This window comes from Pipra filicauda, unplaced genomic scaffold (assembly GCF_003945595.2).
Source record: "Pipra filicauda isolate LSUMZ 115617 unplaced genomic scaffold, ASM394559v2 scaffold123_size2130275_pilon, whole genome shotgun sequence".
Classification (NCBI taxonomy): Eukaryota; Metazoa; Chordata; class Aves; order Passeriformes; family Pipridae; genus Pipra; species Pipra filicauda.
The window spans coordinates 704,004-719,796 of NW_024103696.1; the positions used below are offsets into that span (position 1 = coordinate 704,004).

The 15,793-nt window shown below is 40.9% G+C and overlaps 1 protein-coding gene across 2 annotated transcripts in view; it reads left to right on the plus strand.

Moving 5' to 3' along the window:
• The first annotated feature begins 2,079 nt into the window (after nt 1-2,079).
• LMBRD1 (LMBR1 domain containing 1) overlaps nt 2,080-15,793 on the plus strand; it is a 73,289-nt gene continuing 59,575 nt past the window's right edge. For both annotated transcript variants that reach the window (XM_027713253.2, XM_039388965.1), the window contains exons 1-3: nt 2,080-2,179; nt 2,664-2,840; nt 10,546-10,606. In XM_027713253.2, coding sequence (XP_027569054.1) covers nt 2,120-2,179; nt 2,664-2,840; nt 10,546-10,606 — 298 coding nt within the window. In that variant the 5' untranslated portion in view covers nt 2,080-2,119. The remainder of the gene's footprint in view (nt 2,180-2,663; nt 2,841-10,545; nt 10,607-15,793) is intronic.

Sequence of the window (15,793 nt, forward strand, 5' to 3'; positions counted from 1 at the left end):
CATGTATTTGCCCCTGCAAGCAACATTTCCCTCCACGAGTCAACAAAGCCCCTGCAGGTACCTACATGCAAGGTTTATAAGCTCTCCAGAACCCTCCTCAGCTCTTTTATCACTTAGTTCATGAATGGTGCCACACACCAGTGTCCTGACAACACACAGAGAAGTACAGCATGCTCTGAGGGTAAGGTTCCAATCTGAGGGTAAGCTCCTGTCCCTCCAAACAGAGGGTCCCTTCTTGCAAAGCTGCAAACTCATCTGAACTCCTGCTGCTCCCAGCCACCCCTGGCACAGCTTGTGAGTGCTGTCACAACACTTTCACAGAAAACTGAAGCCCAGCAAAGATATCAGCCACTGTCTGGCAAAGCTATTCCACCACACACATCACCAAATATGATTTCCAGAGAGAACTAGTTCACCTGAGCACACACCTCAGATGCCCTGGATATAGCTCATGAGCAGCATGACACACTGCTGTCTCATGTATAGGTCTTGTAATAAATTAAGGCTCAGCGGAGGCAGAAAAGAGTCTGGGGTGAAGCTCTCACAACCCCTTCACTAACAGATGCCTTCTCTAAAGGCTATGAGCCCACAAGAAGTCCTGCCACTCATCTGACCTCAAACTTAGCTCATGAGCACTGTTGATACCACAAGCTCCCACCATCCCCACTGGCCTCAGAGCACCTGGAAGCTCAACCCTTCAGGGCCAAGCTCCCCCTGCCCCAAACAGTCTCTTCTCCCAAGGCTACAAACAAGAGTCTGAATTTCAACCTCCTCTAACTTGGATCATGAGTACCTCTGCTCTCACAACAAATAGAAACAGCAAAGGTATTGACTGCTTCAGGATGAGAACAGGCCACCCCTGCATGCTGGCAGGTCTGGGAGCCCCTTCTAACGAAGCTGAGGAACCAGCAAGGCTCGTGCACATTTTCACCCCTGAGCCTCCTGTAGACCCCTGGAACAGTAGCTTGTGCTCCGGACAGGGCCCCAGGCTACCCCCGGGCACTCCTGCAGACAGACCCCTTTGCACCCAACCTCACAGCCCTAAGCTGAGACTGGGGAGATTCAGATTGAATAGTCGAAATTTTTTTTTCACAATTAGTGTGGTCAGGCATTGGAATACGTTGCCCAGGGAGGTGTCAGAGTCACCATTCCTGTAGGTGTTAAAGAGGCATCTGGATCTGGCGCTGGGTGATGTGCTTTAGTGGTTTAGGGGTTACAGTGGATGGATGGTTGGACTTGATGACCTTAAAGGTCTCTTCCAACCTCGATGATACTAAGAAACTAAGATAGGCGCCAGCACCTTTCAGGCGAGCCTCTCCCACTCCCCGAGCCAACAAATCCACTCTCAGGGACGCGAGCTTCCCAGAGCACCTCCTAACCCCACACCCACGGCCACCCTCAAATCGGGAACGCCGTCCCGAGCTGGGGCTTCCCGCCAGACCACGATGCCGCCCCATCGTGGTGAAGTCGAGCCCGAGGCAAAGGCACCGGGGTGCGGGGCTGCCGGCACACTTTCCCGTGGGAATCTCCCACATCCGCGGGTCCGACACGGCGGCACCGCCCCCACAGCCGCGCGGCGCCTGTGGGCGGCTGCAGGCGGCGTACGGAGATGGTTTAGGTACTTTTACGGAGAGAAGCAACAACAAAGGGATTGAAAAGTGCCCGATACCTCTTAGCGCACTTTTCATCTTTCCCCATACCGCCTCTCTGCCCTCCCGCCGCCCCTCAGGCAAGAGTCCCCGCGGACCGAGCGTTGCCCTGCCTTTGCCTCCCGGCCTCGGGAGGGAAGGACAGGGAAACCCCATGCGGGAGCAGGAGGTGAAGGCACCTCATCGTTCCGATGCGCCCCGATCCCCCCTTCCTGACCCCCGACAGCTGCGCTCTGCCACGGAGCGGGACAAGAGGGCTCCTGCCTCCCCTCACTTCTCCCCTGCCCAGCGGGCCGTGTCCGGCCGGGACGGAAGCGGCTGTGCTGACCACAGCAAGAGCGGGCACCTGACGTCACGCCCGCAGCCACTGACGTCACGGCCGCTGTTGGGCCGGCCCCGCGGTGACGCCATTCCCGCCCCTCCATAAGCACCGCCCCGGGGCGGCCGCCCCGCTGCTGACGGGAGCGAAGATGGCGGCGGCCGCCTCCGACCTGCTGACGGGATGGTGCCTCTTCGGCCTGGCTCTGCTGGTGAGAGGCGGCTCCCCCGCCCTGCGGCGGCCCCTCTATACGTCCCTTCCTGGGCCGGCCGCCCCTCTTCGCTCGGCCCCTCGCTGTTCCAGGGCTGGACTCCCCGCCGGATCCTCTCGGCAGTGCCCCCCAGCTTGCCCCGGCAGCGGGTGCTTCCCTGCGCTCCCGCGGGTGCCTCGGCCGGGGTGCCGGCGGGCCCCGCAGAGCCCGGGGCTGCGGGCGGGGGTGCCTTGCCCTCCTGCCTGCGCAGTCCGCGCTGCTTGTTTGTGTTTTCACCCGTTCCGTGCGTGAGCGCTGATGTTGCTCACGCTGTTGATAAGGAAAAGGGTGACTTTGTGTGTGGTGAATGTGACGCTGATGTTCAGTGTTCGAGTAAAACGTGTGTTGATGCTCTGCTAGTTGTCAGTACAGGGTCTAACATCAGTACCTGTTTGCTGACATTCTTATTATTCAACTCGTAAGCCTCTTCTGCTGTGTATTTCAGGCCATTTTAATTTTCTGCTGGGTTTACGTGCGCAAGTACCAGAGTCGGCGGGAAAGTGAAGTGATTTCTACCATAACAGCAATATTTGCATTGGCCGTTGCTCTTATCACATCAGCACTACTACCAGTGGACATCTTTTTGGTTTCATATATGAAAAACCAAAATGGTACATTTAAGGTATGGACTTGTAAAAATGTTAATTGCCTCTTCAGAAGAAGCACTTGTGTTGCAACAGGATGTTCTTAGGTTGTCAAAGTGTTTAAAATCAATGCTAATACCTGCATAGTAACACTAAACTGTTTAGTGATGAGGTTTTTTTGAAGCTGGGTATTAGTGCTGTGCATACAACACTGAGATCTGTTATTTAAACTAGATTTCAGTTTTTTCAGATTTTTTATTTATCTTAAATATTCTACTCCTTTCCAAATGCTCATTCCTTCTGCTGTGCAAGAGTGAGTGTACCATCTGGAAGAGATCAACAAGTTGCTTAAGTGTTGGATTTTTAGTACATTATAACAGGACATAATGGAATAAAATTTGTTGCACCTTTGATCAAAACCAGACTGTATTGCCCACTTGTAATTTAGGTTATTTTTTTGTCTTATTTGCCAGCAAAAAATTTGGTATGGAAACATTAAGACTTTATAAAGATTTACTGTGTTAATCTACCTATAATTTAAAACCTGAATTAATAAGCACCCTTTTGAAAGAGGGAAAGCTGCGAAAACCCTTTAGGGAGGGAAATACAGTAATATCTCCTCTTGGCTGATAGAGCCGTAACTGAACCTACTATATTTATAAACTGTAGGAGGTTGCTGTGCAAAATGAGTTCTTAATGAGATGAGTAATTGTTGTCATCTGCTCTAAGCATTGCTGTAAGTAGGGGTTCTTCCCAATGCTTCAAGTATTGGCATTTTTCAATTTCAAGGGGAGTTCTTGAAGGTAGAGACACAGTGTCTTTGTGAGGACACTATAAGTAACAAGAGGTTGGACTGGAACATATTGGTAACTTGAATAACTACTTAGTTTGGTCTGGAGCCTACCTGGATCTATAGTAAAGGTTATGATCCTGAAACAAATGGTAGAGTGGGAAAATGGTAAATGCTTGCAGCTCAAAAACTGTGTTCCCTTTCAACACTACTCACAAAGGAAAATGTAGGTCTTTCTGGATCTGTGATAATGCTTGAAAACTAGCTTGCTGGTGATTATATAAATGCAAGTCATAAGAAGCCTTTAGAATTGAGTCATGATGGGAATGTTGTCATCTCTATTGCTTAATGGTATTATAAAATAAATGAAGGCATTACTCAGTGTTACTGTTAAAAATTTGTGTCTTCAGACTTTTTTTGTTCAGAATTAAAGTGGATATAGAAGACAGAAGAGATCTTTCACGTGTCAGGATTCCAGCAATTCAATGATACTCAGTATTAAGAAATAAATTGAGCCTGACTATCTAGAGTAATAGGTCCAGCTGAAAAGTGCACATCTGATGGGGACTAAGCAGAATGTTCTGTTGCAAAGGAGGCCTATTTTGCTAATGTGTATATTCTTCTGTAAAGTATCTTTTTGCCTGTGCTTCTGAAGCTTCTTGGTCCTGCTTAATTCCTAACGTTTGTAGATACTTCTGATGGCCTGTTGAAATAAAATTGCTCCATAGTGCCTTGCAGAAGAATTCTTCTGTGTCTTTTAAGTCTCAGCTGAATTGAGTTTCTAGCTTTGCAGCGGTAACATGAGATCTTTTGATATAAGTGCATTTTTTCCAACACAGGTGTTGAAATAAATCAGACAGAACATACAAACCTGTAGGGAAACACAACTTTACTGATTTGGTAATTTCAGTTTAGAAGTAACTTTGAGGTAGGAGGCTGACAACATCTTACCGTCAGATCTTTATTAATTGTTAAAGCTTTAACATTGTCTAGGGTAACACATGCTTCTTTCCTGCTACTGCTTCACAAGTAGGACAGACTTGATTGGGTTCAGAATATTTCCAGGAGACTGGACTTTCTCTGGACTATTCTTTCAAACCTAGCACTTCAAGACCCTCTCACTATGACTCTGGCAAGAACCCTCTGTTGCTGTGGATGGCCAGAGGGAGTTAAGTCTTTACTATAGTCTTCTCAGTGACTTTTTGAGGTAGATCCAAGTAGCAAATGTGAATAATATTCTCTGTAGATAAATTAGACCTTCCAACTGGATGATTTCAGGGCTCATGCTGCAAGAGTAGTGGCAGTTACCAAGATTCTAGGTCAACAATTCTTTTTGTTATGTAGTCTTTTTCTGTGCCTCCGAAGTGTAATTTCTGCTGTCAGTGTTAGAGTGATGAGAAAGACAAAGATGCTCAACTTAGGAGGAAGAGGTACTATATGTGGACTTTCGGTTAATTTTTAATGAATCTTGCCCTTCTACCAACTTGTGGATATTTTTGAGGCTTTACTTTGAACAGGCTTGTAGCAAACTTAGGGAGAAGCACATTATGTCGATAGCACAGGTTAAATTGAACACATGGTCTGATGGTTCAAAGTTCTCATTGTGTGTGGGATCGGTGACAAATGAAGAGGGTATATGTCTTGGCTAGGAGGATTGACTTGATGGTCTGAACTGTATTACCCAAGCAGAGCACCCTTCTGAAGGCTGTGAAAATTATGCTGCTTTCTGGAGGAATTCACTTTAAGGTGTTGTGTAGCCTTTTTCCATCATGTGTTCTGTGGTGCCTTCCTTGACAAGGGCTATGTGCTGTACCTTGGTCTGCCTTGGTTGTTTACCTTGAGGTTTTGTCCATTTCAACAGGACTGTTAAGGTACTATTTATACATCTTTTATTTAAGACAAACTATTCTTTACTGTGAACAAGTGGCTTGAAGCATTTGTTACATAATGGTGTCTCCCATCATATTTTGAGAGACTTACCAGATGTTATCTTAAAGGTTTTTTAGTGAGTGAACTGAGCGGGTTTGTTATTAGAAAGTTTTGCACGCTAACTGTGTAGTAGAAGTCACTGCAACACCTTTCCTGGAGGCTGGGATTGCTTTGATTCATAGTGCTGCTTAAGTAGGAAAGAAGGCTTTTGGTTTTACTACTAGTAAAAGAATGGAGTATTACCTTGTAAGTGATGTTATGGTAATATTCACCAGCACCACTTTGAGCTCAAGGTTTTGTCTGTTTGCATTTACAATGCTATAGTTTGTTTCAATGGGCTTCAAATATATCCACTTGTATCTGATCTGTTTGATCTGAAAGCTTGTTTGATTTTTAACAAGCGCTTAGGAACAGAAAACCTCACCATAGCTTAAAGACTTAAAATTGGTGCCCTCTGGGTTTGACCTACAGGTTTCAAATATTTAAAATATAACTGATGCATTCTTGCAGCAGGAAACAAGGATACTCCCATCACCACACTGTTTTTTTTCTACTGTTGTTTTAGCAGAAGGCAGAGAAGGTCATGAAACCTTTCTCACTTTGAAATGTATGGATTCTTGCTGCTGTATGAAGTTAAAAGCCGGTGGCATGTTCTTTGTCTGATTAGACCGATTGTATCACAACAACCTGAGCTGTTAAAAGCCAGTTGTCTTCTGAATGGTTCAAGGAGTAGCATCTGTTTAGTGGGAGATACTTAATAGAATGGTCTGTAAAAAGGTTTTTTTGCATCTTGCAAGGATGGTGGTGGGGGAGCAATTCATTATATAGATGCTCAGAATACAAACCACTAGAAATGTCAGGGGATTTTATTTTTAGAAAGGTGTTAGTTGAGAAATCATTATTGTCTGAGACCGTGCTTCTTGTCCTGAGTAAGAATTACTACTTTTGAAGTAATAATACTTGGCCAGAACATTCACAGTAGCCAGATGTGCCTGAGATATGCATATTTCTGTGTGTTACTCTCCATCTGGCAGTCAAAATTATGGCACTGTCCCATTTTGGAGGTAACAGGCTGGAAGATCTGAGACCTGGATATGAAACTTCTTGATTATGTAACCATGCTATGACCCACTCTCCAGTCTTTCATACTGTATCTTCCTTTTATTGGCTGAGGTTTGGAGAGGCTAATCAGCAGAATGACTGCTTCATCTACATTTGATGAAACATCACAAATACTGTAACCTGTAATGTGGTACTCATGAAACTCTTGCAGGGTCCAGCAGTGACAGTAGAAATGTCACATTTAATGGGGACAAAGGAATGAAATTCATGGTTGTTCCCCCATTAAAAAGTGGGGAAGGTCAAAACTGTCAGATTAACTTGTACTGCTTTCATTTGGGGAAGTTATCTGTATGGTTGGAATAGTAGTGTTCTGTTGAAATACATTAACATGAGTTACTAACTGGACACAGTTTCTGGAAAAGACTCAACTCAATGATTACTGGGGGAGCAAATGTTCTTCATAACTAATTTTATATGAATATAATTGCTAAATAAATCTTCTGAGGGAGCTTTGCTTTGGTTTTAGCATTTAGGTAAACTGGAAGTGTCTTAAACTGCCTCTTTTATATCCTTACTTACGCAGCAACATTTTACTAATATATTTACTTTTTACACTTGTAAGTGCATTTAACATGACCTACGTTAAGGAATACTTAAGCATAATAGCTTAATACGGGTAATCATACTCATTTCACATACCCTTGCAATTTGTGACTTCCCTTATCTATCAATGCAATGCATTGTTATGGGTATTTTAAAGGTGGTGTGTTATATGCTTGCCAAACTACATGGAACAGAATGAAATACAGCAGAACAGTGCAGAGTGCCTGAATTCTGCAGATCTTAAGAGAATTTGTGGTCACATTTTCAACCCTAAACTGTTGCTGAAGGCAGTAATGAATTCTAACCTTCCTAATCTATTGTACTTCTAAGGTATTTGCTGTATATATTGTAAGCTTAGATTGTAATGGATGGAGAAGAAAAACAGACTAGATCTACAGGCTGTCCAGACGAGTTCTCAGCTGAGCTGTGGGTGTGCTAGTTCAGTAAATTCATATACCTAGCTGCTTGATATGTCACCGGTGATGCTGAGAATGTCAGAGCTCTTGACACTCACTAGGTAGCACTGTTTCTTGCTTCTGACAAGACAGTGCTGCTGTCACTAGCTTTTGAAACACCTCAGATGAACTGCTTACTGCTTTTGAGTTACTGATGGTGTGTGCATATGCATAATTTGTCAGAATAAGGTTTTTTGCCTCTTTATGTAAATGTGGGACTTCAACAGACTGAAAGCTGACGTAATAAATATTAAATTGGCTTGCATTACAGTTTCTTTCTGTGCAGAGTAGTGTGAAGTTTCTACATTGGGGCAGATCTAAATGATGGTGAAATGCACACATCTTTGCATCTTGACATGTTTATTTAAGATAACATCTCACTATTTTAGTGCAGTGTAGTGTATGTTTCCTAGAACATTAATCTGGTCCTGTATGCAACTTAATTTGAGAAATAAAATGAAGAGCAGTTACAATGTTTTCAAGTTCTACATCTGTATTGTGTTATAAATGTTGTTAATGCTTTTCTGTAGTTGAGGGAGAAGCAATTCTTTGGCAGCTAAGCTCTGTTGGTATTTCCATTACTAGCTACTTCTTCCTGTACAATGACTGTGCCACTTAAACATCAGGTCTTACTGTTGTTTTTCTTGCTTAACCTTGGTTGGTGTGCATTTGAATGTCTCCATCATTTACAGGAGAGACCTTGTTCCAATACTTACTTGGAAGCAAATAATGCAAACTGTCCAGTTCAGGCTTGATTTTTCCCTTAGGCATAATTAAAGCAATGCAATCTCTTAATTTTTAACATTAGGCAGTTTAAATGCTTTAGTGTTACATAGTATTAACTTATTACAATCAGATTCTTTTGTGGTGTATTTTAATGCAAATGCCTAGAAATTTCTTAGTTGAAATGCTGTCGGGCTTGAGCCTGACAGTCTTCAAAGATTTAGCTTATTGTGCACCTGGCAGACACTTCAGGTGTTGCTTCTGTCCCCTTCTGTGAAAATATTTTTCATCCTTCCTTTTTGCTGATTACATGTCAAAATGCATGTGTTCTTTTCTACTGAAATTCCAGTTGGATGATAATCTAATTTAGTTCAGACAGTGAATTTTAAAAGCTTAATGTAAAGTGACCTACTGGAAGTCTTAATACAGTAACAAAAAGGAAGGTGGTGCTGACTTTCTGAGATAATAGAAAAATCAAGTATTCGTGATATGTTATCAAGCCCATATTCTATAAGAGTTTATGAATATTGAGAGAACTAATAAAGCAAGTGCCAAACATCTTTAAGTCTTGTAGTAGCAGTCATTAAGGAGTATACTCACTTGCACTTTCATATCTCTCTGTCCTAGTCATGCATCTTTACAAGTGAAAGGGCTTGCTCTTACCAGTTTAGAAAAAGCCTGGGCATGGAAATTGAAAGGAGCTTTGACAGTGCTGGATGTTTTTGTTTTTCTTCACCAATTCAGTTATTTTCGTGTGTTCTCTAGCTTTTAAAGAGTTTTGCTTCTGGATAACTACTGTCTTGATATTGACCACACGTAGATTGGATCCCATAAGACTAAAACAATTCTGGATATGTTTAAGCTGTACTGGCAGGTTTGGACCTTTGGACCTTGTATTCAATCCCCGAGTTTGGCTGCCAACCATTGTTATAAGACAATTAGCTTCCTTAAACCAGTAGTTCCTCTCTAGGAGGAGAAAAAGGGAATGGGTGCAAGAGCTTGATGTCAGCCGTCTGGCGACTGCTGTTTCCAACATAGATTTGTATTTTCACTTTCATTGCTTCCACACTCTGAACCATTCCCCAGGACTGAGTAACATAGTTACTTTTGCTCTTGTTCAAATAAGGGCTATCAGTGCTGCTGGGTTTGGAGTTATAGGATCTAAGTTGCTAAATTCAATATTCATGTAGGACAAGTCTTGCTCAAACAAAGAAGTGAAGTCTCATACTTCTCAAAAGGGAGATGATAGATGAAACTGGGTAAATAACTAGAAAAACAGAAGTTGCTGAGCTGTAACTGGGCATAAAAAAAGTAATTTGTTATTCTTATGTCTAAGTACTGTTTCATCTGTAAATGTAAATTTTAATCAAAGGTATTCTGTGATAGAAATATTGTGTGTACTGTGTCCACCTCTTTGGCCCACAGCACAAGAAAGCTGTTAGAACAGGACCACAGAAATGGTCTGGAACACCTTCCCTATGAAGACAGTTTGAAAGAGTTGGGGTTGTTCAGCCTAGAGAAGAGAAGGCTCTGGAGAAATGTTATTGCAGCCTTTCAATATACAAAGAGGTTATAAAAATGATGGAGAAACACTTTTGACCAAAGCTTGTAGAGACAGAACAAAAGCCAACAGTTTTAGACTGAAGGAGTGTGGGTTTAAATTGGACAAGAAGAAGAAATTTTTTGTGGTGAGAGTGGTGGGACTCTAGAACAGGTTGCCCAGAGGAATTGTGGATGCCCCATCGCTGGAAGTGTTCAGGATCAGGTTGAATGGGGCTTTGAGCAACTTGACCTGGTGAAAGGTGTTCTTGCCCGTGGGCAGGAGGGATGGACTAGATGATCTTTGAAGGTCCCTTTCAACCCAAACCATTCTGTGATGGTCTTAAGAGACTCTTATGAAGATACTGTGGGAATTAGCAGAACATACATGGGAGCTGCCAAAACTACTCAGTGTTCTTTCAGGTCTAAAATCTGCCCTTTATGAAGCTGTCATATGCTTATTCCTGTTTCCATTCCTGTTTGCCCAGTGATTTTCACTGTTGCTGGCAGTCTAGCATCTTTTTTTTTTTTTGACATAGTTTTTTAATATCCATCTATGTATATGTGTTCTTTAATGAGTTATTGTCTTGTAGTGTTATTTTGTTTCATTTGATGATAAATGCTTCTATCCTTTATTGCTAGATCTGGGCTGATGCTAATGTTTCAAGACAAATTGAAGACACTGTACTTTATGGATATTACAGTAAGTATTTTATTTTTTTTCCAGTTAATAGGACCTTTAAGTGAAAGCATGAAGTTTTTAGAGATCATACTGGATTGTCCCTTTTTGGTTAAACATTAGTCTTGTACTTGCTGCCCTTCAGGGAACGTTTTTACCTTCAAGAGCCCCCTGAAAATGCAAATATACTGAAGGCCAGTCCATGAAAAGGCTTCTGTTATATAATCTATGGTTAACATATTTCCTGTGTGTATATTCAGTGGTCCCTTAAGGGCAACATGGTTTTGCTGTAACTTTCATGATGCTTAATATATGCAGCAGTGTGAAACTTGCCTACCATGTAAAAAGTTCAGGCAACCATGAGCGTGACACTTTTAAGTGTTCAGGTTCAGCAAATGCTGTGTTCAAAGTAACAGCTACTGTGAAGGAGCATAAAGGAGTTGATTCAAGAGTGATAATCCCTGAACAGAACTGAAGTTAAAAAAAAAAGGACTGAAATTAAATGTAATAATAAAATTTATTGTTCAGCAAACCTCTGCATAGTCGTAGATCAGTTTTTTAGTTGTCCTTATGGAATTAATGAGTAGCAAGGGGCAGCTGTAGAAGAGTGCATATCACTGTTTGAGTGAAATACCTGCCTTAGTCAATGATACAAAGCAGGTAGTTGCCTGCTTTTGGTAACATTTCCTGAGACTTGACGTTTGGAAGTCTTGGAAGACTATAGGTTGGCTCTTTTGAATATATTTTTTTAGATCAGGAAATGGTTCTAAATACTGGACTTTTTGTTAAGTTACACGGTGTTTATTGCCTACCAGTGATACTGACTGAAACTAAAATGTGCAGTTTCATGCTGAGTGAAACCTAAAGTCAAAAGTAGTAAGACACTTCTGTTTTCAAAAAGGAACTTCTACAAACTAGTTATCTTCCACAAAGATTCTTTAGTATATAATAGTGGTATTGCTTTGTATTTGCTTTCTACTCTTTTTAGGTGTTATTTAACATTTCACAACTTCTTATGTGGAGCGGTTGTGAAACTCTTCTGTGGGCAGTTTTCTATAGATTAGTGGATTAGTGAGACTGATGAATTTCTGTAAAATGTTTTGGTCTGAGTCTCTTGGTAAATCCCAAACTAATCTTTGGAATAGATTAGAACTTCAGTTTGGAAAACTGCTTTTGTTTTTGGTTTGTCTGGACAGGTCTACTTGAAATACTGTAGGAGGAATGTTTTATTTCATAGCATCCTCCAGATGGTGGTAGAGATTTAAAGATGTTTTTAAAAACATTTTTCTGTTGTTATCTTAATTTGAGCAGTTGATAGACATTTTTATAACTAGAGCTACACTGAAGAGAGCAGTAATAGGTAACTTATTTTCAGAAGTCTCTATTAGTAATATATAAAACCACAACTTAATGCCTCTCCTACATAATCTAGTTCCCTGCTGCTGTTGTGCAGCATAGTGAGAAGGAGAGCTGAGAAGGATTAAGTTAAACAATTTTTCCAGTCTTGCAGTACTATTCAATTTTTTCTACTTGTATCTTCTTGTAAAAGTATTTGGTCTTTTTTTTTTTTTTCTTTTTTTAACAAGCAGGATGAGCAAAACTCAAGTATCCTTTTGTACTTAAGGACATGAATTCCAGTGTTTTCTTTTGTCTCATGAAAATGCAGTGATAACTATGTTACTATACCACTTGACTCCTGCAGTTATATTGGCAACATATAGTATCAATAATTGGTGCACTTCGGTCACTGCCCTTCAATTCAAGTCACTTCTAATTTTTACAAGAATTTGGAGGCTGTGGTTTAACTGATGTTTTAGAATATTAAGGATTACTTTGCTACTTGTATTGCATTTTACTGATAAAGCTGTAACTAAACGCAGAAGAGCTTTCTATTTTTTCCTTAGTTGTTAACCCCCACAAAAAAATTTTCTGTCTCTCATACCCACCTGGTTTCTTGGCTAGACTGGTACAAAAGTAGAATGAGTTTGTAGTGGTAGAATGATAAACAAGATATTTTCAGAGTGAAGCTTGAAATAACGGTATTTTGAGGTGGGATTTCAGTAGCCTAAAAACTTTTTGTAAGAAACCAGTCTACTGATTGCTTTGAAGCCGTAGTGGCTTAGTGTGTTAATTGTTCTAAACTCAGCTGTAACAGAACATGTCTGACAGTACTTGAGTGATTGAGGAATGATCCATGGTTGTCAGATGCTCTAAAAAAAGCATGTTAATTTGTTTGGAAGGAAAACTCTTTTCAGAAAGTGTTATAATTGGAAACAATCCAACACGGTTTGCTTTATATCACAAGGAATGGGGTTGAAACAATTGACAGTAACCTGGAGCCATGTTCTTGAGTGAGTAAATCCTACTGTTGGAGTCATCTTGGCATTCCGTGTCCTTTGGTCAAGTTTTGTGAGTGGTGAAAGGATGCCATTGGTAGATACTCCTGTTCCTGGGAGATAAACTGAAATCTCTTGGCCTGCATGTGATAAGTGTCTCCTGACTATAGCATGGCAAGGACTGGGTGCTAAATTCCATGGGATCTCTTCCCGTGTGCTTCAAAGGCTATGCTAGACTTCAGATTTTCCATTTCTTTTTGTCTTTAATCAGCAATAGTTAGTGTATGGTGGTTCCTAGGTTCAAGTTCTTGAGTTTAAGTTAGAATTTATCCAAAAGGGTACTTGGTATTTTTCAGATGGAATTTTGTCTGCTTACTGCAAACATTTGATACTGAGCCATTGACACAAGGTCTTGGGCTTCTAGGAATTCATAGATGCAAATCAAATGTGACTGTTTTCATGGTCTGGTCCTAGGAGAAACCATTCTAAGTACTGTGAGAGATCCCCATAGCTGTACTTGGCAAATATTGTGGAGTTACATCTATAGAAACATTCTTCTAATAAGTGTGATCTTTCTACAAGCAATGTGCCAGAACATAAAATGGAAGTCTATCGTAGCATTGAAACACTGGTGAACTGCTTTAACTGTCCTGCTTCAAACAAGCGTCTGATTTTAATTTCACTACTTTTTTGTGTTTCTTAACTTTCACTTGAGAAAACAAGCTATCTCTGCTTCCAGTTTGGATGAAAACTTGTTTGAAGAATTTTTTATGAGATGAAAAAATAATAGATTTGGGAAGAAAGATTGATTCTATGTTTTCTGAAGCAACTTGTGACTTCTCAGAAGAAAAAGTGAGAGAGTATATAACAAATTGTTTTAAGCAACTTAGTAGTTTTGATGTTATGCAATGCACTAATATATGATATCTGGAAAACCAAGTTTTGTATGATGTAAGATACTTCTGATCACATAATATTCTTAAAGCTCCTGTAGTCTCTCAAGGGGATTCGAGGGAATATTGGTCTTGGATAGTCTGCTTGAAACCTTCCCAGTTCTTGATATTTTGGTTCCTTTCACCTACTATATTTCACTATTCTTTGTTGTTCCTTGTGTTCTTAATTGCCCTTCATACTGCTAGGAGAAAAAAGAAAACTCAGTCAAAACACTCAATAACATTGCTATAATTACTTGAAGACTACTATGGAGTCTAACTTTCTCATAGTTCAGGTGTCTTTGTATTGATATGGTTCAGATCAACACAGTGAATAATTTTGACTTGAGATAAGAATTGTCTCTGAGGAATACCTTTACAACAGACAAACCTTACCAAGGAATTCTTATGGAACGTTACTTGACTGAGTGGCAGGACCTGTTGTTGTACTGGCTATGCAGTAAAGCATCCTGCGAGTGGTAGTGCTTCAAGCTTCTGATAGAACCCAGAAAAATGTTTTGTAAAAGAAACTGAACCTCTGAACTAGAGCAAAGGGCAGTCCCTGATTTAAAACTGAAGTTCGAAGAAATGTGATAATGAAAGCCAAGAGTGTGTGTCAGGGCACAGAGGAATTAGGGGGAAGGGAATATCTTTGTCACTTGACTGACTTTGTCAGTTGACTGGCTGTTTGCTGCTGCAAGACCTTGGTGTTTGAAGGTTAGCCTTTCGGGGAATAAACAGTGCTTTTACTGGGCAGAACAACAGGCAATTGAAGGCTTGCCCTTGGGTAACTAACTTGTATGAGCTGATGAAAGATGCTGCTTTTTCTTTTTCATGAATTCTGAAAATTAAAATGAAAACCCCAGATGATCAGTCTCCTGTCTTGTTGACAGGAACTTGGCCACATTTTTTAAAGTTACCTTTGTAGTATAATAACAAGAACAATATTTTGCTTCTTTAACTATGGGAGTTACAAATTTAATTTTCAGTTCTAACTAAAAGATTCTCACAGACAGTTCTGTGATTTCACATGATGTATGAACAAGAAGGTCTGTCTTGGAATTATTTTACTTGGGAAAAGCAAACACAAAGTTGCCTTTTTTCTGTTACAGTCCTATAAAATTACTATGGTAACAGAGTTACCTTAATGATTCTCTGTAAATAAAGTTACCCACACAGTTTATAGTCACTTGAATTTATGTTCCTTCCTCTGTCCTCTTGGAAGAAACATGGATGTGTGTACCTTATGAGTAAGGAATGCTGAATTCAATGCAGTATAACTTGGAAGTGAGGATGTCTCTGTGCTTGTGGTGACCTCTGTGGGCTGATTATTCTGATCTTTGATTCACAGAATATTCAGAGTTGGAAGGAACCCACGAAGATCAAGTCCAGATCTTGAGTGAATGGCCCTTATGGGGATTGAACCCACAACCTTGACATTATTAGCACCGTGCTCTATCCAACTGATTCAACCCACTCTCCCCATTAATGGTGCATGTAACTTAACGTGCCTAATTTACTGATGCATTGTGGTCTAAGCCTAGTCTAAAAAAATTAGATTTTAGAGGCTTGATTTCTGAAAGCATTCACAATATTGAAGAAGTATGACTACTGCTCTACAATGTGCTAAGGCTACATTTCAGAGACTGAATTTTTAAGGTGTTCTAGAGCCCTGAATCATAGAATCATCCAGGTTAGAAAAGACCTCCGAGATAATCAAGTCCAACCCTTGTTCTAACATCACTGTGGTTACTAGACCATGGCACTAAGTGCCACATCCAGTCTCATCTTAAAAACCTCCAGAGATGGTGAATCCACCACCTCTCTGGGCAGCCCATTCCAATGTCTGATTACCCTCTCTGTAAAGAATTTCTTCCTAATATCCAACCTAAACTTCCCCTGGCAGAGCTTAAGACCGTGCCCTCTTGTCCTACTGCTGGTTG